The sequence below is a fragment of the Panthera pardus genome, unplaced genomic scaffold (genome assembly GCF_024362965.1).
Source record: "Panthera pardus isolate Hobbes unplaced genomic scaffold, ASM2436296v1 HiC_scaffold_2, whole genome shotgun sequence".
In the NCBI taxonomy this organism is placed as follows: Eukaryota; Metazoa; Chordata; class Mammalia; order Carnivora; family Felidae; genus Panthera; species Panthera pardus.
The window spans coordinates 42,808,142-42,831,833 of record NW_026526765.1 but is presented as its reverse complement, the minus strand read 5'-3'; the positions used below and the strand labels follow the sequence as shown (position 1 = coordinate 42,831,833).

General features: G+C 53.1%; 1 protein-coding gene across 9 annotated transcripts in view; it reads right to left on the bottom strand.

The window, feature by feature from the left end:
• TCOF1 (treacle ribosome biogenesis factor 1) overlaps positions 1-22,570 on the bottom strand; it is a 37,962-nt gene extending 15,392 nt beyond the window's left edge. For 5 of the 9 annotated variants that reach the window (XM_019464415.2, XM_019464416.2, XM_019464417.2 and 2 more), the window contains exons 1-17: positions 22,388-22,569; positions 19,970-20,025; positions 16,793-16,932; positions 14,693-14,766; positions 13,757-13,943; positions 13,079-13,152; positions 11,323-11,553; positions 9,877-10,089; positions 9,425-9,658; positions 9,078-9,242; positions 8,735-8,917; positions 8,323-8,574; positions 8,035-8,232; positions 2,425-2,562; positions 2,044-2,229; positions 1,761-1,964; positions 1,461-1,601 (exon numbers count right to left, since the gene is read on the bottom strand). In XM_019464415.2, the coding sequence (XP_019319960.2) occupies positions 1,461-1,601; positions 1,761-1,964; positions 2,044-2,229; positions 2,425-2,562; positions 8,035-8,232; positions 8,323-8,574; positions 8,735-8,917; positions 9,078-9,242; positions 9,425-9,658; positions 9,877-10,089; positions 11,323-11,553; positions 13,079-13,152; positions 13,757-13,943; positions 14,693-14,766; positions 16,793-16,932; positions 19,970-20,025; positions 22,388-22,495 (2,784 nt within the window). In that variant the 5' untranslated portion in view covers positions 22,496-22,569. Of the gene's footprint in view, positions 1-1,460; positions 1,602-1,760; positions 1,965-2,043; positions 2,230-2,424; positions 2,563-8,034; positions 8,233-8,322; positions 8,575-8,734; positions 8,918-9,077; positions 9,243-9,424; positions 9,659-9,876; positions 10,090-11,322; positions 11,554-13,078; positions 13,153-13,756; positions 13,944-14,692; positions 14,767-16,792; positions 16,933-19,969; positions 20,026-22,387 lie in introns of all 9 variants that reach the window. The other 4 variants (XM_019464419.2, XM_019464420.2, XM_053907031.1 and 1 more) reach the window with 3 other exon arrangements.
• Positions 22,571-23,692: the final 1,122 nt, after the last annotated feature.

Below are 23,692 nucleotides of genomic sequence, written 5' to 3'. Positions count from 1 at the left end.
GAGGTTACCAATGATGCCGAGCTGAATGGACCACCTTTAGAGCAGCGTTACCCCAAAACGTTGTACCCAAAAATAGGAGATGGCCAATCCCCTTTAAGCTCTTGCAGTTAGGTTTTCTCCTGAAGATTCAGATGTCCTGATACAGGAAACCACTTGAAACTTAAAAAACAAAAACACACCAAAATACTGCATGTCTAAACACGGCCGGGACCCTTGTGTCTTAGTCTGGCACTGAGGCCCCCAAAAATGGTACTGGTAACAAGCAACTAGAAGTGAGTATTGCCTACAGGATGGCTGGCCTTTGTGGAACACACCTGACTTCACATCCTTTCCCCTTGGCAACCCCTGCCCTCGGGCCCCAGAGTGCCTAGCTCCACTTTTTTGTCTGGTGAACCCCTGGTCTTCCTTCAAGTTCTGCTCAATCATCTCTTTTGGCCTCTCAGAGACCTGTTCTCCCAGTTCCATAGGACAGAGCACTACCAGAATATTCCTCAATAATACAGCCACTTCATCTTGCTCTACTGACTACAAGTCCCACTGAGGGCAGGGCCAACATCTTTTATCCCTCTATGTCTACCAGCTAGAGAGGGCACTCGTAGTTGGTCTCATGCATTGAGGGCAGAAGTCAGTGCTAGGAGTGCTCAACAGACTTCATGGTACTTGTTTTACACGTGAAGAAAACAGGAATCTAAGAGGGGATGGGGCTCAGCCTGGCACAGCGATTCCCCTTAAGAAATGAAGATCTGGGGCAGCTGGGTGGCGCAGTCGGTTAAGCATCTGACTTTGGCTCAGGTCATAATCTCATGGTCATGAGTTTGAGCCCCGCATCAGGCTCTGTGCTGACAGGTCAGAGCCTGGAGCCTGCTTTGGATTCTGTGTCTCCCTCTGTCTCTGCCCAACCCACTTGCCTTCTGTCTCCGTCTCTCTCAAAAATAAACATACATTAAGAACAAAAAACAACACAAAGATCTGGCCACCTGAAGGGTACATTTCTACAAGGTCACAACTGGCTGCTGGAGCTGACAGGGACCGTGTTTCTAGATGGGGCAAGAGCTCTCCAGTTTGCCCTGGCTGCCACCACCCGCTACGGTCTCTCCTGACACCGAGGCTCGATGCTGACCACCAGGCCTATGTACATCATTTCCAGCACATGTCTGAGCCCGAGAAGTCCTGGAGTTTGTCCCCCTGGACTTCTACAGGACACAGCTGCTCCTGCTGCATTCTGCAAACAGAAGGAAGACCATCCGGAAAAAAAAGTTGGTTCCTCATTCCCTCCCTCTCTCTACTCCCCAGGCTTCACACCAGATGAGCTCTCCGTGGAGAGATGTACACGCCCACATGAGGGCCCAGGTGAGAGACGGGACTCCCTCCAGCTCCCCAGGGGACGCATGGTACCTGCCTCCCAGTCCAAGCCTCCTCAAGACTCCCTGTGACATCTCTGGATTCTTGGCCTCATTTACCTTGGCAGGAGTCGTTGGCCTAGGCTTCTGTGGGGCCGGTGTGTCCACTCGTGCTGGGGGGGCCTTGGTAGATTTAGGAGTGCCTGCGACACCTTTCGTCAGGGAGGCCTTGCTCTGGGGGGGGTTTACAGCAGGTTTCACCTAGAGACATGGAAGACAGCAGGTGGGATAAGGATCCGGGAGTCAAGCCTCGATCTGGTCTTCGTTCCTCATCTGGCCCCGAACCCAAGTTCTGAGCGAGGAGTGGGTGGCGGTGGCTCAGAGGCCCCGCGTGGCAGCCGCCTCCTCGTTAGGCCTCACCTGGGCTGGTGCCGCCGCCTCCTCCTCCTCCTCACTGTCAGACTCCTCCTCACTGCTGCTCTCCGAGTCCTCCTCTGGCTTCCTGGCCTGGGTGGCCACGGCTCCTGACTTCCCGGGGGAGACTGCTGCAGCCCCTTTCCTGGCGAACCCCTTGCCAGGGGCTGAGGCAGTTCTGACCTGGGGGGTCTTCCCCGAGGGCTTCGCCTGGAGTGAGAGAAACAGAGTCAGGGGAGGGAGTGAAAGGGACAGCACGGGGCTGCTCTCGGTCCTCCCCGGGCCTCACCTGAGCGGGGGCTCCCCCGTCACTGTCTGACTCCTCTTCGCTGCTCTCCGAGCCCTCCTGTGGGCCCCCGACTGGCCCCGGCTGGGCCTGGGCTGCCGTGGCCACTGCTTTCCCCAGAACTGCCACAGACCCCTGGCCCCTCACTGAGACAGCATTGCTCTGGGGGGTTCTTGCTGTTGGCTTTACCTGAGTCGTGAAGAGGTAAGTGTATTGGGGAAGGAAGTCGATGACAGGGTTCCACTTCGATTAAGCCCCACCCACGATGTGACTGTACGGAAGTCCCTTCCGCCCGCGCAGGGCCCTTGTCCAGGAGGAGGCAACTGCTTGGTCCTCCTCTCCACCCCACCTCTGGCACCTCCCGGGGCTTCTGGTCCCCCTTGCCTTGGCCGGGGACTCCTGTTTGGCGTGAGCTGCTGCAGTGGCCACTTTTCCGGGAGCAGACGCTGCCCCTTTGGCTGAAGCTGTTCTGGTGGAAGCTGGGTTGGCTTTGGTCTGTGGGGTTTTCGCTGAGGTCTTCACCTAGAAGGAGAAACAGGGATGACAGAACGGACAAGGTGAGGTGCAGCAGGGTGGTTAGCCAAGAACATGGATTCTGGAGTCCGAGGCCCGAGCTTGGATTCTTGTTCCTCCATTTAATGGCTGTGTGAAGTTGGGCAAATCATTGACCTCACTGGGCCTCAGTTTCCTCCTCTGTAAAATGGAGGTCATAACAAGGCCCACCCACAGGTTTATTATGAGGATTAAATGACAGATTCATAATGTTTAACATGGTGCCTGGCACATAATAAGCATTCCTGTAAACTTATTATCGTGAGCACTTTTCTTAATGTTAGTTAAGTACAAGCCTACCCAGAGCACAGGTGTTTTCCAGGCCCCTTTTCAGCTAGGCAGCCATGAATTTAACTTCTGGCTAACAGAATGGAAGTTGAGTACACGATTCGACATCCTTACACATGCAAAAAACATGTGTCTTCTTCCTCCCAACTGGAAGAAATGCTGAGGTAACAGCTGGAGCTCAAGCAGCCATCTTAGTCTATGAGGTGGGAGCCGACACTCAGCATGGCAGAACGAGATAGAAAACCACTGTTGTTTCTTCCATTTCACCTAATCTTAGCGGCTATCCAGGTGATCCCCAAAAAGCCTGTTGGGGTATCCAAGCAAACACAGACTAGAGAGATGAGAGCAACAAAGAATAAAATCTTTGTGAAATTGTTGGTAAGAGTATGAAAGCAAAGCCTGTTGATGTAAAGTAGAATGAGGAATTTGACAGCCTGTCTAGGCCCCTGCCTCATTCAGAGAGGCCACCTAATCAGTGACATCCCCCACAGCCCAGCTTCCCTCATCCACACAAGACCAAGTAAAATTAAGAATCAGGACTTCAAGAAAGAAAACCCTCTAGAGCACAGACTGTGTCTGATAAAGGTCAAGGTGCTCATCAGCACCAAAAAGTCATCCTGAGGGGAGTAATGTGTTTTACATACATTTAAGAAAACAAAAGACACCAGGACAAAGTTGACCTAACAAGTCTCAGTAAACTTAAAAGGGCTGAAATCATACCAAATATGTTCTCCAGCCACAATGGGATCAAAATAGAAATCAACCACAAAAAGTAATCTGCACAGTCCCAGATATTTGGAAATTAACCCACTTCTAAATAACCCATGGGTCAAAGAATAATAAAAAACCCAACATTTCAAAATTCATGGAATAAAGTTAATGCAGTCCTTACAGGGAAATTCACTGCATTAAACACTTACATTAGAAAAAAAGGAGAAGGACCCGGGTGGCCTCCAACTGCTTTTTTCTGCTCAGGTCATGATCTCATATTTTGTGAGATGGGTCCTGAGTAGGGTGTAGGGCTTCATGATGTCAGTGGGGAGCGGGGGGGCGGTATGTGTGTGTTCCACTAGCCTGCTTAGGATTTTCTCTCCCTAACCAGCCCCCCCACCCTCTTGTGTGCACTCTCTCCAAATAAATACGTGAATAAATTTTAAAAAAATAAGAAAAAGAAAAAAGAAAAACAAGAGATACAATAAACAATTTAAGATTCCGCCTTGGGGTGCTTGGGTGGCTCAGTAGGTTGAGCTTCTGACTTTGGCTCAGGTCATGATCTCACTCACGGTTTCTGAGTTCAAGCTCCACATCAGGCTCGCTGTCAGCACAGAGCCTGCTTCAAATCCTCTGTCCCTCTCTCTGTCCTTCTCTCGCTTGTGCACTCTCAAAAATAAATGCACATCTTAAGCTAGAAAGAGAAGCGCAAATTACTCCAAAAGAAGGAGTAATAAAAATAAAGATCAAAGCAGATGGGGTTAAGTCTCCAGCTCTTGATTTCAGCTCAAGTCATGATCTCACAGTTGTGAGATTAAGCCTGTATCAGGCTCCTCCTTGCTGGGCATGGAGGCTTCTTAAGATTCTCTCCTCCCTCTGCCCCTCCTGCCCCCCACTTTCTCTTAAAATATAGGTAGGTACATACATACATACATACATACATACACACACACACACACACACACACACACACATCAGAGTGGAAATTAACGAAATAAAAACCACAAAATAAATCAATGGAACCACAAGTTGTTTCTTTGAAAAGAACAACAAAATTGGTAAGTCTTTAGCTAGGCTGACCAAGAAATAGAAAACACAAATTACCAAAAATTAGGAAGAAGGCAGGACATCACTACAGACGCTATGGAAATTAAAAAGAATTATAGGGAATATTATGAACAAATTTATGCCACCAAATTAGACAATGGAGATGAAAACACACAAGTTTCTAGAAAGGCAGAAATTATAAACTATGCACAAAATCACTAAAAGGTACAAAATAGAACTGACTCAAGAAGGAAGAAAACCTGAATAGGCCAATAGTCAATTTTCAAAATTGATTCAGTAATTAAAAATCTTCAGGGCACCTGGGTGACTCAGTTGGTTAAGTGTCCAACTTCGGCTCAGGTCATGATCTCACAGTTCTTGAGTTTGAGCCCCACACTGGGCTCACTGCTGTCACCGAAGACCCGGCTTTGGATCCTCTGTCCCCAGCTCTCTCTGCCCCTCTTCCCCGCTTGCATGCTCTCTCTCAAAAATAAACACTAAAAAACCAAAAAATCTTCCACACACAAAAAATACAGGCCCAGATGGCTGTATTGGTGAATTCTACTAAGGAAGAAATAATACCAATCCAACATAAACCTTCAGAACACAAAGGAGAGAATACCACCCAACTCATTTTCTGAGGCCAGTTATCAGGGCAATACCAAAGCCAGGAGGCTAAGACATCACATGAAGTCTATAGACTAGTATTCCTTATGGATATAAACACAAAAACCCTTAACAAATGATGAGCAAACCAAACCTGGCAAGAAAAAGGAGTATACACCATGACCAAGTGGGACTTATCACAAAAACAAAAGGTTGATTTAACACCTGAAAACCAACTAAGCGTAATACACTGCATTAATAGAACAAAGGAAAAAACCAGTAAGATCACTTCAACAAAAAAAAGCATTTGACAAAAATTCAACTAATAAAAACTCTCAACAAACTAGGAATAGAAAAGAGCTTGGGGCACGTGGCTGGCTTGGTCAGTAGAACATGTGACTCTTGACCTTGGGGTTGTGGATTCGAGCCCCATGAGGGTACAGAGATTAAAGATAAAATCTTTAAAAAAAGAAAAAGAAAAGAACTTTCTCATCCTGATAAAGGGAATCTTTGAAAAATTTATAGCTGACATCCTATTAAACAGTGAAAGACTGAGTGCTGTGCCCTAAATTAAAAACAAGGCAAAGGTGTCTGCTCTCACCACTGCTATTCAGCACTGTACTGGAGGTTCTAGCCAGTGCAGTAAGACAAGAAAAAGAAATAAAAGCCGTCTAGATTGAAGAGGAAAAAGTGAAGCTGTCTTTATTCACAGACAACAAGATCTATATATAAAAAACCCTAGGGAATCTATAAAAGCCATGAAAATTGATAAGCAAACGTCATCACAGGATGGAAGATCAACATACAAGGCAAGGTCAGACTCCAAAGGCACTCTACCACTCACGCAGCCATTCCTCACACTCTGACTGACCAGCTCTCCCACCCTTCTCACACAAAGGCTCTCTTCCTGTAGCATTTCAATCAAGAATCACCTCCTTCCTTGGTCTCTGGCACATCTGGTTTTCCAGAACCAATCCTGTCTTTGTTACATTATTTTGAACCTCAGCTCTCACATGGATGGTTTCCTTTGAGCTGTGTGAGGTCTCTGAGCAGACCAGCAGCTATGTCTCACTTCTGACCCCAGCTACACTGAGCAGTGTGGAACCCACTTAGTATGTACAGACAGCATTTTGAGAGTGAGGCCACACAAGTATTATTTCATTTAATCCTCCTAACCCCGTAACAGGGGCTTAATTAGCCTTATCCTCCAGATAAGATTCCCATCAGACCCGCTGGTCTCAGTGGGGGCAATTCAGGCCTCTTGAAATTAGGCAAGGCACCATCTCCTGACAGGGCACCAGGCTAGAAGGCTGGGCCCCTAGAGAGGGATTAGCCGCTTTGTTTTGCACCTTGGGAGGAAGTAAGGCCCCACAACATAATCATGTCTGTGGTTGGAAAAGTTTGGGCCAAAACGGAGCAGGAGTAAGCATAAAAGGCCAAGGCTTCTGAGGCGGGCACGCTGGGGCGCAGGCCCAGCTGACCCTCATTGGCTTGCTGAGCTGAAGCTGGTCAGCAAACAACTCTTCTAAGCTCTAATTTCCTCCTCCAGAAACGAAAGCAAATGAACACCTATCTAATGGTATTGGTGGGAGGTTCAGATGGGGAGACAAATACTTAGGCGATGGGCACAGTGACACTTTTCAGGCGTTGGTCTGGAATGTGTCTGCAGCGTGGAAACGGGACAAGAGCTGCTGGGCTGGGACTCCAACAGGGCCCACACGCACCTGTCAAATCACAGGGGAATCACAGGACCCTGGGTCCCACAAGGCAACTGTGAGAGGGGGACAAAAGAAAATCCCATAGAAAACACGTGCTCTGGTACAGGGAAAATAGAAATGACTAATTTGTGAGTGGTTACTGGGGAGGAAAAAAAAGAGCGACAATTACAAATAAGCCATGGGTGAGCATGAGGTGTGAGCCATCTTCACTTTTCCCAGCTCAACTCTTCCAGGCTGGGAGGAGACTCCTGATTCTGTTCCCCATCAGCCTGGCCCACCCTAAGGGAGGCAGAGGAGTGGGCTTGCTGTGTGCACAGGGCCCTTGCTGGGTACGGTAGGTGAGAGCTCCTTAAATTCTCAACCCTGTGACGGCTAATTTCCAATTTACAGAAGAGTCAGTAAAGGCCCTGATAGGTAGGAATCAATTGGTAGGAAATGGGGCCAGGACTTGAACCCAGGCAGTCTGGCTCCAAGCCCCCTGCTCTGTCTGCCACTGCATCATTTCCCCCAGTGATCCCACCAAAATGCTCTGCTCGGGGCAGCTCCCTCAGGCCAGGCACTCTCCCACCCTCCGGGCACAGGCAGGTTTCTTTGCCTGGAACACTCCATTTCCCCTGGCCAGATCTTTCAAGCCTACAATTCCAATGCCACTTCCTCCAGGAGGCGTTCCCTCCGGGGAAACCCCGAGACGCTACCACCTGCAGTGCTGTAACCCAGGTACATGATCTATTTTCCATCTTATCACATTATGCTGGACTAGCCTGTGTGCACATCCACGCCCCCATCTAGACTGGGAACTCCCTGAGGGAGACAGGGCAGCACCAGGCAGAGGAGCGCTCCACAGAGCTTGCGGGTGGCATAAGGAGTCTCAATGGGAGCTAAGAAGGCCATGGGGGAGACTGCACCTCTGACAGGGGAGGAGACCGAGTAAAAAGTGGGGAACCAGGCTGAGTTGAGGCTGCTCTCGAGGCTTCTGCACAGCCAGGGGCAAGTCCAGCCCAGAAAAGCCCCTCCTCAGCCCTGCCCCGGGCCCTGGTGTGGGCGGGATGGGCTGCCTCTTCGCAGGCCTCACCTGGGCTGGGGCTGCGGTCACCTCCTCACTGTCTGATTCCTCCTCACTGCTCTCTGAATCTTCCTGCACCTCAGCTTTAGCCGGGGCCATTGCAGGCCCTGCCTTCCCAGCGGGTACTGGGACAGCCCCTTGGCCCGAGGACCCCTTGGTGGGTGCAGAGGCAGCTTTCACCGGGGCGCTTTTACCCGCAGACTTTGCCTGGAATGACAAGGAACAGACACGTATCTCAGGAGGTCAAAGGGCGACAAGAGGACTAGCCCCGAATCTGCCAGACCAACTTGGCCTCACCTGTCCTGCTGGTGGGGCAGGAGTGGTCTCCTCCTCACTCTCCGACTCCTCGCTGCTTGAAGAGGCCTCGGGCCTCTGGGCGCCCCTGGCCAGAGCTGGGGATGAGGCGCAGGCTGGAGAGGATGCGGCTCCTGCCTTCCAAGGAGCCGGCGTGCCCACTCGCACCTGGGGAACCTTGGCAGGTGCAGGGGTAACGGGGGTGCCCTTCTTTGGAGGGGCCTGGGTCTGGGGTGTTTTCATAGCTGGTTTTGCCTGAGAGGAAGAAGTCAGAAGCTAAAGAAGGAGCCTGAGCTCAGAGCCCCCATCTGTTCTGGGGCGGAGCCCCGCCGCCATGCCTCCCCACAGCTCCCCGGGGAGCCGACGGGTGCCAGTGGCTCAGGTCAGGCTGTGGGGCAGCCCCTCCCGGGCCCACCTGGGCTGGAGCCACGGCTGCAGGCGCCTCCTCTTCACTGTCTGACTCCTCCTCACTGCTCTCTGACTCGTCCTTGCACTTTTCGGCCTTGCCCTGGGTGGCTGCAGGCCCTGCCTTCTGAGGGGGCCCCGTGGCAGGACGTGAGGCAGCTGTAACCTGGATGATCTTCCCCGAGGACTTTGCCTGCAGAGAGAGACACACAGGATCAGGGGAGGGAGCACAAAGTATGGCTGTGTGCAGAGACACCAGTAACCAAGAGGGCAAACAGAGTCAGCGTGTGGGTGGGTGGGGGCGGCTCCTGACACTGAGGGGGAAGGAAGAAACATACAGGCAGGAGCCTCACCTGGGCCGGCGCCTCCCCCTCGCTGTCTGACTCCTCCTCGCTGCTGCTCTCTGAGTCCTCCTCCTGCTTCCCTGCTTGGGTGGCTGCAGGCCCTGCCTTCTGAGGGGGCCCCTTCACGGGACCGGAGGCTGCTCTGACCTGGGGGTTTTGCCCCAAGGGCTTTGCCTGGAGTAGCAAAAGACAGGATCAGGGCAGGAGCCCACAGGAGACTAGCCGTGAGGGAAGACCAGGTGAGGAGAGCAAATGCAGGGCACGGGACCCAAGGTGTGGAAGGGGGGGACAAGCCGACAGACAGGCTCTCCAGAATGGGGCAGACCGCGCCGTTGCGGGGCGTCCTGCAGCCTCACCTGACCAGGGCTCGTGGCTAGGGGCACGGCTGCTGGCGCTTCCCCCTCGCTGTCGGACTCCTCAGTGCTGCTCTCTGGGTCTTCTTCCCCCTTCCCCTTCCCCTTCCCCACCTGAGCCTGGGCAGCTGTAGGCCCTGCCTTGCCAGGGGGCACTGGAGGGGCCCCTTTCCTAGGGGACTCCTTGGCAGAGGCTGCGGCAGCTTTGACCTGGGGGGTCTTCCCTGAAGGCTTCACCTGGAGGGAGACAAGCAGAATCAGGAGGGAGCACAAGGGTGGACGTGAGGAGACACAAGAGGCCGGACAGGGCAAAGGACGCCACGCACACCGCAGGGGAGAAGGGGTAGGGCTCCAAGCGTGTCTAGGGCCCTGGCAGACAGAGAGCGGAACCGGTCCTCAGAAGGCCTCCTGTGGAGGGGCACGGGCTTCATGGACTCTCCCTCCCCAGGCCTCACCTGAAGTGGCGTCTTGGCAGCTGGCGGCTCCTCCTCGCTGTCAGACTCCTCCTCACTGCTGCTCTCTGAATCCTCCTCTGGCTTCCCTGACTTGGCCTGGGCAGCTGCAGGCCCTGTCCTCCCAGGGGGTGCTGGGGTGGCCCCTTTCCCAGGGGTCCCCTTAACGGGGCCCGAGGCGGCCCTGGCCTGGACAATTTTCTCCGAGGCCTTTGCCTAGTAAGAGAGAAAGGGCGGTTTTGTTGCCCTCCTCACCCTCCAGTGTGCCATCAGGACGAAGCCTAGGCCTTAGCTGGGGCTCACGAGAGCCCCCTGTGCTTCTCACTCTCCACCTGGACCGGGGCTCAGGCCTGGCCTGACAGCTTCTTTCTCACTCCCGGGGCCTTCGCAGCCTTGCCCAGCTCACTTGGCCACCGCTGCCTCCTCCTCTAGGTCCGAGATACACACCAGTTCCTCGTGGCAGTTCTCCCCGACACCCCTGCACCGCTCCCGGAGTCACTCACACACAGGCATCAGAGACAGGCTCCCTTGGCTGGGCTCCCGTCAGCGGGTGAGCCCTGAGAGCACAGGCTCCACGGCTGGCGTGGTCGACCACTGTACTCCGGGTCACAATTCTCTCTCCCACTGCCACATCAGGGCCCGGGCACTTGCCGTGCTCCCCAGCAGAACAACCGTTGTCCAAATGTCCACGTGGCACACACCCCCGCATTGCTCCTTCAGGCCCGCAACGTCTCTGTAAAGCCTTCCCTAAGCCGCTGTTTTAATGACCATTCCTACAGCCCGCCCCCCGCCCCCTTACCTTCCTCGTTACCACCCAGCAAGATGAACTTTTACTTATTGTACCTCTCCTTTACCATCCGGCCCTGGGCTGGGACCTCCACTCCTGGGCCTCACCGGGCCAGCTTTGGGGCCTTTTACCACCACTGTCTGATGCTTCCTCCTCCTGGCTCTCCGACTCCAACAGCTTCCCAGCCCCTCTGCTTTCCCTTCAGATGCACCCAGAGTCTTGGCCACCCAGCCCAGAGGAGTGGGTCCCGGCAGATGGAAGGTAAAGATTCCTGTTAGCTAAGAAGCCATGACTTGGCCGAAGAAGCCAGAGGACTAGGCAATTAAAACTTAAGTCCCTTCACAATAGGACTGGCTGGCCATATCCCATTCTCGAGACAGGAAAATTGAGGTAAAGGGGAGTTGCTGACAGAGAGGAGGGTGCAAGGCCACCCTGTGGGAAGTAGCTCTTCCAGGCTGCGGTTCAGACAAGAAGGCAATTTCCATAGGGGACTGACAAGCCCAGCTGCCCTTGCCCTTCAGTTTTCATACCCCCATCTCCTGCTCCCCAAACCCCAAGGTGAGTCTTATCTGGCAGAGGAGACGAGGTGCTCCTTATATAGCCATTCGGCAGCCTCCGGGGGACCTGAGGACGCCGAGGGGTGGTCTGCCCCCAGGACTCACCTGGTGGGGCGGCTCCAAAGGGGCCCCCTCCTCACTCTCAGACGACTCCTCACTGCTCTCTGAGTCCTCTTCTGGCTTCTTGGCCTTGCTGGCTAGGGTCAGGGCACCTCCTCTGACTTGGGGTGTCACATCCCCTGACTTCCCAGGGGTTGGGGCTGCCCCTCTCCCTAGGGAGTCCTTGGCAGGGGCTGGTGAGGTTTTGACCTGGGGTGGTTTTACTGAAGGTTTCACCTGGAACAAGAGGATGCAATTAGAGAATAAATAATAATCTTTGCCTCTGAGGGCTATGAGAGGTTTCATGGTTTACAAAGCCCTTTCCTAACATCATCCAATTCTCAAAGAACTCCAAGTCAGATGCTATCTTTACACCCATTTTCCAGAAAAGGACAAGAAGCTCAGGGAGGTTAAGTCACTCAAGACCAACACTAAGGGCAAAGTCATGACTAGAACCCATGTCTGTGTCGCCTTGTGGGCAGAACTCCCATCCACTATGCTCTCCTGCTGCCTGGCACACAGGGGCAGCCTCTCTCAACCAGAAGGCCCACCCTATCTGCCCCTTCAACTACAGGGGTATCCGATCATGGTGGCCTTCCCAGGGGCTGGGAGGCCAGGATCTGAATGCCAGGCTTGCCGAGGTACCCTGGGCACATTCCTTTCCTCCATGGGCTCTTTCGTAGACTTCTAAAATTCTGACGTTCCTAAGGCAGGCAGTACCCTACCTCCACCTCCGTCATCAGGTAGATTTCACCTGACCCTGGGTTTCTGGGGCAGCCATCTCCTCAATCGCAAACTCCTCGCTGCTGCCAGGGCCCTGTGCTGGCCTCTGGCCCACCAATGCTGTGTGTTTGGCTGCTGGTTTCCCAGGGCCAAGTAGGAATGGGAGCCTGGTGCTCTTATGGCTGTACCCAGCGCCTGAAAGTGGGGATGGACGTGGGGAGAGGATAGGCCTGGAGTGGATGGGAGGAAGGTCTCCACCTTCACAGGTTACTGGGTGAGGCAGGAGGTGAGAAGTACTCCAGGCACCCCAGGGATGTGGCCCCCTGCCTACCTCCGATCTCCTCTTAATTAAGGCACTTTCACCTCATTCACATTTTTGTTACGGCCCCTCAGGGCTCTCTACATTCTCCCTTTATAGTAACCATGAGCACTGAGGTCAGACTTCTGCGGGACCCCCCCACCTCCCACGTCCCCATAGCAGCAGCAATCACGCACCTCGTGCTGCCACTAGATTCCCAAGGCCCAGCTGCACAATAAGGAAGGACTTCCGGGTCACAGTTCAGAGCAGAGATGAGGCCACAGACCAAGACCTGACCGTCTCTGACCAAGCGCCCAGGACTGGCATCCACCCAGAACCACTCAGCAGCCTCGCCTAACTCACCCGGACCACACCGCAGGTCGGCCACCCGCCTGCCCCTGGGCTCATGCAGCTCTTTCTGCTTGAACCCTGCCCCCACATCCCTTCCTGGAGAATCCTCTGTGTGTCAAGGCCCTGCTCCAGTGCCACCTCTCCCAGGAAGCCTTCCCTGGTCTCACACACTGGACGGCGTCTCTCCCCCCCCAACCCTAGACCTTTTTCACACCCGTGGTGTGACGACAGCACCTGGCTCCGTTCCCCAGGCCTCAGCCTTTCCAGCTCCCGGTCACCCTGAAACACTTGCTCGGTTGATTTGGCCCCGCTGGTGTGCGAAGCCCCGGCCAGGCCCCTGGGAGGGTTAGAGGTTTGCAGAGGCAGCTCCCGAGGACGGGTGGCAATTACCTCCACATATGTCTCATCGCTCGAGGTGGAGGTCTCCTCGCTGGAGCTGTCAGCCTGGCTGGCCGATGCCATTCCTGGGGGACGAAGTGGGAGAGGACTGAGGGCCTGCCCTTCCGGACTCCCCTCCCCGGCTCTCTGCCAGGCCAGGAAATGAGACGCAGGTGCCTGTGCTTGCTTCCCGAGTGCGGACCTTCAGCCCCACCTACCTTGAAGCCCCACAGCTGAGGCACGTGCCACTCGTATGCTTGTGTTGCCCACACCTCTGTGACCCCGGGAAGACTCATGCTAGGTCCTACCACACACAAGCCACCGTCTGCTAGTCCGGGCATCTCCTTCCATCATCACACTGAGGCAGGCAGGGCAAACGCCTATTTCACACGAGAAACTGGAGCGAACCCAGGCCTCGGTTTAGCCTCAGCCTCCACAGTGGGCCCTGTACCCAGCTGAGAGCAATAAACCAGAAAATGCTCCACCATCACCTGGGCTGCTCAAACTCTCTTAGCAAAGCTGACATGTCCCTGCAGCAGACCCTCCCTTATTGGGGCGGCGCGGGGCCTTACTGCCATGGAGACAGACCTCTAAATTCCAGAACGTCCCAGAGCTTGACAAAGCAGTGCCGGGCCTGCCTCCCCAGCCCAAACTCAGGGGGCTTGGCATCTACAAGTTGGGGACGCTCACCAGGCTTGGCCGTGGTTCTGAGGGCCTGGACACTGCCCTCCTCCTCAGTTTCTGAGGCCAGGATGGTATTCGCTGAAGGCCCTGCTGACTTCTTAGGTGACCTCCCAGACAGAAGGTGGGCCACCGCCTTCCCAGCGGCAGGATGCGGTGTGGAGTTCACCACCTTGCCGGCCTTCTTGGTCTTTGCCTACAAAGGACGGGGGTGACAGACACGCTGGGTGTGGCCTGGTGAATGACCAGCACAGACCGCTTCCCAGGCGTAGGAGTTCGGACGGATTACCTCCCTTGGTCTGTTTCTTCACCTTTAAGATGGGGCTGAGAACGGTACCTCCCCTCACAGAGGCATGGAGAAAACCAAATTACAGCTCTTGGGACCCAGGAGTTACTGGCTAAGCAGTAATTGGCAGCCTGCTGCGGCCGTCCTCACTACCTCGTGCTGTAGTTGGCGTTCCAGGTATCTCAGGGACGTGTGCTTTACACGTCTGTGATGCTGCTTTGTGGACTACCAGCAACAGTATTCTACCTTCTCAGGAGCTGCAGTCTAGAAAATGGTTTTCCAGCTTTCAGACCCACAGGTGTCTTACTCACTGTGGTGCCCCCACTGCCTCCCACGGTGCCTGGAAAGTAACTGGATCAGTAACAGGCCGTTGGCTGAACAGGTGAATGCACGGATGAAGGAGGAAAGAAATTGTTACAGGTGCATGATGTGCCCAGCAGCCCAAAGCAGTGGGGCATCACCTCCATTTTATAGAAAAGGTAACTGAGGCCCAGAGAGGTAAAGGAGTCACCAGGATCACACAGCTGGTGATAAAGGCCCAGAACTGAATCCAGGTTGGGTAACTGCTCATAACCCTATCCTTCTCTGACACAGGGAACTGTCCCCCTACAGGGCACGTAACTCCCAAAGGGCGACAGCTTGGAGGTGGTCCTACTCACCCTGGCTTTTTCTTTCGTGCCTGATGGCACAACTGCCCCCGGAACCGAGGAGTTGGTGGGCGCCAGTCTTGGGGCTGCAAGACACAGACACCTGCTGCATGAACCAGATGAGCTTTTTTTTCTCATTTAAGAACAGCCAACAGGTTTCAGCTCACCTAACGATTCAATTGGTATGGCTGTGCCTGGTGCTGGCCTGAGCATCTGAGACTGAGCCCAGACTTGTGGGAAAGAGCTCTGGGGTGCACGAGCCACATCCAGCAGGAGCAGGAGAGCGGGGCAACACGAAAGCCACGGGTGTGCATCCCCCATGGAGCCCCAACTCCCTGATGGCACGAGACACTGAAGACCCCAGAAAAGGAAGCACTGGCTCACAGTGCCGCTGCAGATCCCCTCGAAGGCACCACATGACTTCAGGGTGGGCCATCCCCACAGGCTACCACGCTGCGGCCCCGAGAGTCACTCAGCAGGACAGGGGCAGCAGTCAGGCAGCCAGCCCCTGGTCCACAGAGAAAGCTGCTCGGGATTTCAACAGTTTGTATTGGGAAAAGGAGCTGAACTATGAGACCAGGAACTGGTGAGATGTTGAGACCTACAGATTCTGGGTGATCTTCCAGCAGGAAACTTGTCTCCCCAAATGTCAGACAGGGTAAGATTTCTAGGGTATGCTGTGACATGGGACACTGCTGAGATGAATGGCATGGTCTGACTCTCTTCCTGGCATTTAACTCCATCTCCCTCTCTTTTTTAGACACATCTGTAAGTACAGAGGAAGTACAGTGAACCACACAGTCCCAACCATTACCAGCTTATGGCCTGTGTGATGTCAACCGGCCTCTCCAGTACCCTTCCCCATCAAGTACTATTCTGAAAAAAAAATGCCAGACATCGTATCATGTTGCCCACAAACATTTCAGCGTGTTTCTTGCAACGATTCCCTTATCATAGAAAAAATTCATGAAATAAAAATCCATTAAGATCAAATATCAGTCAGTATGAAATTGAACAATTTTTGCTTTTACATAGTGTGTGGGTGTGGACATGCACGTATGCACGGCTATCTGTATGACTAGATGCGCAGGGGACAGTTTTAAAGCTACCCACCAGGATGCATTCGGGGGTAAAAGGGACCCTTCCAGGGTAGAATAGAAAACCTCTCATTTTTCTTCCATATGCTTACATATAGTTCAAAGTGGACTTGTTTTGCATTTATAATTTTAAAAGATGAAGATATAAGATATGTATTTAATATGATCTTGAATATTTCTAAAAACATGCTCAGGAAAAATTAATGGAAGAATAATTTGCCAAATCGTAGGTGGCAAAAATGTGGGTAAATTTTTTTTCCTGCCTTTTTAACAAGTAATTTGCATATCCATAATGAATCCTGTATTTCCTTTACAATCAGAAAATACATTTAAGAATCAAGAAATCACCTTCTATGTAAGCAAAAGCTAATAACCTTGCAGAGAAAAAGGATGATTCCTCTGTGGAGTCAAAATCTGTTGGTTAAAACACAAACTGTCGGGAGGACTTGGGGAGAAGGGGCTGTGAAGGCCTCACGGGGTCAACCCTGCCAATGCTCTGAAACCAGAGTGCCCGGGACAGCCTTCCAGGGCTAACCTGCACGCGTCCAAAACAACAGGAAAGCCAGCCGCTCCCCCAGCAGCCACAGGTCACGCAGAAAAGGTGCCTGCCAACTCCCTCTCTGCAATCTTTCCAGCGGTTTTTCTACAAACGCAGGCTTCTTTCCACCTTTGTCAGAATCACCTGGGGGCTTGTAAAAATGTGGCTGTTGTACCCCAAGTTAGGCTGTAAGGGCCCAGCTAAGTTTTTGTTCACCACTGGATTCCCAGTACCTCGGACACAACGTCTGCCATGAGAAAGGGTTCAAATAAATACTGCAGTAGGTATGTGGGGCCCTCCAACCTTCTCTCTAGAAGGTCCTGGTCTTCCCAGGGCCCACTGGAGGGGAACCTGGAGGTGGACTCTCCCCTGGAACAACCCAATATCCAAAAGCCTGTTCCCCAGAGCTGCAGGGCCCTGGGCTGAGCTCCCACCAACACCAATGACCGAGGCTCCCCCGGGGCGTGGGACTCGTACTGGCTTTGGCGGTCTCGGCCTCTGCCTCCTCCTCCTCTTCTGAGCTCTCTGAGCTGCTAATGGGGTCGGACACACGGGTCTTCTTAGCCTGCAGCGCTGCATCTTCCTCTGCCTTCCGCTTCTGGCCAACCTCTGACGTCCTGCAGGACAAGGGTAACTAGCTGTACCAACCAGGTGACAAGGGGAAGGCCAGGAGATTTGACAAGAAAGACCCCCCCCCCCCCCCCCCCCCCGCCCACAACCCCTGCCAGGAAATGCGCAGAGTTTGAAAACACAGCGTAGATACACTTGTATTCTGCCTTTTCACCCATTTCATACACTGGTTGTACAACTATTAGTCTCCAAAATAATCAGTAACCTTACATAGTCACAGCAGCTAGCCATCACTGACTGGTATGTGCCAGCACCTGTGGGCTGTTCATAGAATCATCTGGGTTCTCCCTCCTCCAGAACTTAGAGCACCTATAGTGCCCTCTTTCTGGAAGCCCTGCTCCTTCTTGTCCCTTAGGCCTCATCTCCAATACAGCTTCTTCAAAGCCCCTCCCTGATCATGATTGCCCTCCCCCTGACATTCTCCACTCTGTCATCCTGTTTCATTTTCTTCAGAGCACTTTTCTCTCTCCTGTTATTCTACTTACTTCCTGCCTGACTCCCTCACTACAAGGTCAAACCCGGGGCGGGGGGAGGGGCTGGCAGGAACCTCTGCTAGCTCGCTAAGTATCTTCAGCACATAGCACACATCTCAAAAAATGAACGACTCAGTGACTTGCTCAGGGTCAAAGAGTAAGTTTTGGGCATCAGCGGGACAAGCACCCAGATGGCTCAGTCCCTGGAACTTTCAAGTACCAGCTCCTGTGACCTCACCCTCCCATCCCAAGGGAATCACTGTCTATGTCCCATTTTCTCCAGCTGGGATAGACATGCTCTGCCACAGTTTGGGATGTGGGTCCCTTGTTCCCAGGAAGGCCACTTGTTGGGAATCCCCCCTGAAAAACAGGTTTCATTTATTACACTTATCAATTCATTCTGCCCCTCTCCCTCCTCCCAACAGAATGTTTCACAAGGGCAGGGATTTCTCTCTGGTTGTTTCCAGATATATCAAGAACAGTTCTGATGCATAGTAGCTGCTCAATAAATACCTACGGGACAAATGCCTCTGATGGTCAGGTTTAGCACCTGATTTACTACCTTTTGATTTTATTTTATTTTATTTTATTTTATTTTCTTATGTTTTTAAATAGGCTTCAAGTCCAGCGCAAAACCCAACACCAGGCTTGAACTCATGACCTTTGAACTTCAGAATCAAGACCTGAGATGAGATCCAAAGTCAGATGCCTGACTGACTGAGCCACCCAGATGCCCCCTGATTTACTATTATTATATTTTACAGATAAAGATGAACATACAGACTCAAGGAAGCCAAGTCTGCCCAAGCTCACACAGCTAGTTGTTGGGTTTGAACTTTGCTGGGAACCATCAGGCGAGGCCACCTCTGGTGGGTGTGAGGTCCTCGTTCTTGTTAGTACCCCTCACCCACAGAAGGGGCCAGTGACAAGGAAGGGCTCACTGAGGCAGTTCTCTAAGGAAGGAAGTGCTGTCATACCCAGACACCTGGGCAAGTTGGAGGCGGTGATGGAGAGGAAGTGCAGGGTGGGCCCTATGCTCTGACCTTACCTTAGCAGCAGAGGAAAGCCAAGAACTGAGAGCTGACAGGACTTTCAAAGACCTTAGCTCTCCATTGGAAGCTGCGATCTCTTCCACACCATTCTTGCCTTTCCTTACACACCTCTGATGATAGGGAACCATAGCCTATCTCATTTCTGGACAGCTCTGATGACCAAGTGCTTCTATTCAGAAATTGAAACCTGTCTCCCTAAAATGGTACATATGGGTCCTACTTCAGCCTCTCAGAGCCCCAGAGAACGCCCCACTCCCTTTGTCCTCAAAGATGTGCAGACACATCACCTGCCCCTTTGCTCTTTTCCACCCTGGACAATTCAGTACTTTCCAATCATTCCCCATGGGACATGATTGCAGGCCCTTCACTTCCCTGGTTGACTGTGGGTCAGGCCACTTTGTGGAGACAATGATTATCCCCTCCCTCCCTCCCAAACCATTCCTTTGTTGATATGCCCTTGGATTATCACCCCTTCCTTCTTTCTGCACGTTTCAGACATTTCACACTCAACAGGTCCTTGAAATCTTTCCCTCCAATTGCATTCGCTTCCAGCTCCACACTCAGGCCCACCTTCCATGCAGGTGCACAAGCCAGGCACCTGGGAGTCAACTAGACTGCCCCTCTAGACCATCCCCAGCTCCCAGTCTCACCCCCTAATATTCCTGGAATCGGCTGACTGTCTACCCCATTATTCCCGTCTAAGCACCACAAGCTCTTGCCTGGATGATGGTGTCCACACCCCGACTAGCCAAGCTGTCCTGCAGTGACCAGGCTGCTCTCTACTCCCCCCTTTTGGGGCTCCCGCTGCTCTTGGGGCAAAGACACAGCTCCTCACCACAGACATTCAGATCCGGAGTGAGGTGGGCCCCACCAACTGCCCAGCCTTATCCGTCCTGTGACTGCAGCTATAGGCTTCAGCACCCACAGTTCTCAATGCCAGGTGAACTCCTGCCTCATGAGACCTACTACTCCCTGGTTCACTCCCCGCTCCCCGCAGCTCTCAAATCAAAGGTCACCACAGGGAAACCTTCCTTAAACCCCTAAATGAGGCTAGCCTACCTGGTTTTGGCACCAAGTCCTCTTCATAAGCTTTACCATCATTTTAATTTTACATTTCTTTCATTCGCTGAGGCGTGCCTACCTCCGTGACTCCAATATCGGCTCCAGGAAAGAAGGAACCATGTCTGTCTCACTCATGACAGTGTCTCCATACTTAGAGCAGGACCCAGCATTTAGGAGGTAGGTACTCAATACGTGTTTGTTGACTGGATGAGTAACAAGCGGCCGAGAAGCTCTGGTCCTTAAGAGCACTGATTACGGCTCCCAACGTCCTTTCTCCCTATCGGGCACCCCCATGTGCGACCTGGCTTCCTGGGGGCAACACTGGTGCCCACACTGGGCTATGGAGGCAGACTGCAGACCAGATTAGCATCCTAGCTTATTTCAAGCTGACAGCTTGGGCTGTCCCTACTCCACTCTTGAGGCCCCGTCGGACTTACTGTTGCCAGTGAGTATAGATGTCCAGAAGGGTTACAGGCTGAGCCAGGAAACTTTTCTGCAGAGAAGTAAAGAGAAAGCAGCAATTAACCCCTCGGCACAATAAGGGTCCTCTTTGGGCCCAACTCTCCACAGCCTCATGGGAGACTTTTTGCTCAGGGAAATATGTCTGCTTGGCCCCGTCAGTGCCACTCAAACCTTCCAGAGACAAGCAGGGCAAGTCCTTCCAGCCAAAACCTTTTAAGACAACACATTAGTGAGGGGTACCTTTGAGAACCTGGAGTTGGAATGTGCCAGGCTAGCATTATCCAGCTCCCTGACACTCGCCACGCTCAGAGGCCACAAGACGGGGCTTTTTCTACCCCTGACCTTTCTAAAGTCTTTTAAAGGTCAGGTGGGTCAATCGTCCCAGGGCAGTACGAACCACAGCCCAGACATCCAAGGCGTCCAGGTGGCATGACCGCAGTCCACTCATCTGCTGGGAAGAGACTAAACCAAACAGCGCCAGTCCCTTGACAGACGCAGAGGGAAGCGGGTGGAATCCAGCCCTTTGGAGCCGAGGCCAGATGGCCCACTCTGCAAATGTCAAGAACCGAGGGTGTCAATCACCCCAGGGAGGTTGAGTAAAGCAACGTAAGGTGACAGCAGTGTCAGGGACGTGGGCAGAGTGGCCAAGAGGGTACATCTGGAGTCAGGCAGAGTTCCTGTGTTAACTGGCTGAGCTCATCTCTTTACCTCTTCACACTTCAGGCTCCTTCTTTCTAACACAGGGATAAGAGCAGCACCCAGGGTGCTGTCGAGCCTGAACAAGATATTCTAGTCAGTGCCCAGCACATGAGCTGATAACAGGGAGACTCCAATAGTCCATTTTACCCTGCTCTGCCCCAGGCACTCTGGCCTCCTCACTGTCCCTCAAATGTGTCAGGCCACCGGCCCCATCTGGGCTTGCTATTCTGTCTGTCTAGAATGCTCTCTCCTGCTAACCACACAGCTCACTCCCTCACTTCCTTCAGGTCTCTAGCCAAATGTCACCTTCTCAGTGGGGCTTCCTGATCACCCTATTTATAACTGAACCCTGACATTCCTTATCCTCCTTGCCTGCCTTATTTTTATGGCTCATATGATCACCTGACACACGGTATCTTTAGTTTTTTTTTGTTTTTGTTTTTGCTTTTAAAGATTTGTCATCTGTCTGCCCCTGCTGTGATGTAAGCTCCATGAGGACAGGATACTTTTGCCTCGGCAAATGCCCCAATGAAGATGGGTAATGTTTCTTGCCTAAGGCAGTCAAGGTCCGGAGAGGGTTGGGAAAAGCTTTGATCATGTCTTAGGGCCCATCACCCTTTAAACTATGCAGATCCTGGGAGCAAGCATCAGGACCAGAGCCTACACCACAGCCAGAGGGCTGACTAATCAGGTCAATATCCACCTTACCGATTTAAAACTCTCCAGTGGCTTACCACTGCTCTTCAGATGAAGACCAGACTACCGTGGGGCTCCAGTCAGCCCCCCGGTCACCCTGTACTCCACCCTTCAGCCACGATGGAATTTCCAGAGGCCAGTACAAATGCAACGAGTTCCCTCCCACCACAGGGCATGTGCCCCTCTGCCTGAATATCCACCTCTCTTCTCTCAGGTCTCAAATCAACATCCGTTTCCTCAGGAAAGCTGTCCTGGGTGTCCCTGACACAGGCAACTAACTTGCCATCCCTGTCTTATCGCCCTACGCCTCTCATTCTTGGCACTTAATGTGTTAAGTGTACAGTTACTTTTGCGATTCTTTATGTCTACCTCCCCTACTGGATTTAGACCGTAAACTCTAGTAGGGCCGGGGGACTGTGCTCAACACTCTATCATCAGCACCCTGAGCGCTAGTTCAGGAGTTGCTGAAAAGAATGAATGAAGTGTGCAATGACTCCACCACAAGCTCGAATCCCAAAGCTGCCCGACTCCATACGGGAGGGATAAGGGCCCGAGCTTCAGCTCAACTAAGGGGCCACGAGCCCCTTCGCCTCGGTTCCCTCTTTCGCCTCCTCACCCTCCCCTGGGGGCTGGTCGCGATCCACACCTCAGGCTCTCAGCAACCTTCTCGGCCCGCGGAGCCACGTGGCCAGAGACTTCGGAAACTTTAAACCGCCGCTACCAGGAAGGGGTGGAGGTAAGGGGCGCGGGAATTACAAAGCCCTCCGCGTCGGATCTCCCATCCCGGCCCGCCCACTGCACAGCTCGGGAAACTGAGGCCCAGAGCGACAGGAAGCCGAAGTGTGCAGAGGCTGCGGCTCCTTCGGTACCCCTGGTCGCTTCCCGGGCCACCGCAGAGTCCGGCTCTGGGCGCACGCCAGGCCGCCACGGGAGGGGGCGCAGGCAGCACCTCTCCAGATCTAGCACGCGGCCCTCGCACACGGCCCGCGCACGCTCACCTGGCCACTCTGCTCCTTCACTTCCCGCGCCGCGCGCACGTAGCCCGCCTGCAGCAGATGCTGGTAGATCAGGGGAAGAAGCTCCCGCCGCTTCCTGGCCTCAGCCATGCCGGCAAACCCCTGCCAGTCGGCTCACCTGCACGCCCCCCTGAGTCCCCGCCCGCCACTTCCCTCGTGCCCTTAGACCTCGCGCGGCCCACTTCCGGCTCCTCGTTCGCCCTGGCCGCGAGGCGCGCCGGGAAGTGTAGTCTTATCTCCTGGAGTGGCCGGCCCCGCCCCAAGCGGGTGAAAGGGGCGGAGGCTTGGAGGGTTACGAGGCCTCCCATTGGCGGGAGGAGGGCGTGTTGAGACCTAGACCCTCCTCCCAGCCTTGAGATGAATGATTCCCCCTTACCTCGTCCAGACTCGTTCACTGCAGGCGTTTGTCTTCCATGTTAGCTCTGACGGGTGCGATAGGGTCTTACCCATCTCTGAACATCTTAAATCTGCATCTCTCTCTGGTCCCGAACTTCTAGTTACCCACTCTTATTCATTTCACAGATTTTTTTTAGGACCCATGACTACTTATAATTATTCATTCACTGCATAAACCGTTTTTGAGCACCATACCTTAGGCTAGTGTTCACCTAGAATGGAGGGATAAAAAGATGACTAAGAAATGGTGGCTGCCCTCAAAGCTCAAAAGGAGGAGAGTCGGTAACCAAGCAACTATGGTTCAATGCCTTGAGCGCATTGTCAGGGATAGGCACAGCCTATGGACGCAGGGAGGAGGGGCACCTAACCCCAAAGAGATATCTAGCTTGAGGCTTAAAGATGCAATAGGAATTTCTGATTCTGCAGAAGACAGGACTGGCATTCCAGGTAGAGGGCAGTGCCTGTATACAGACAGGAGAAACCACCCGGTATAGGCTGGGAAGCCCAAACATAGAACCCAGTCTGTGCTGGTGGGCTGTAGTTGTGGGAAAGAGGGAAGAGTAAGGACACAGGAGGATGGGGGAAGAAATAGGCCCTACAGCACCCTCTCCTGCCCAGCAGAGCCTGCACTTTGTTCCAAGGGTGATAGAGAATCTCCGGTTTTATGTAGGAGGGTGACCTGGGTTTGTGTTTTTAAAAGATTGCTATCATCAAAATGCAGAGATGGATGCGTGGAGAGCAAAAACTAGATGTAAGGTTGTTGTACTTGTTGAGGAGAGGTTGGCAGGGAGAGGATGAAGTAGGCTGGAGAATATTTGCATCAGTTCTTTTTAACTTCATGAACCCATTGAGAAACTGGAGACAGCATGAACCACCTAGACTTTGCTGTAG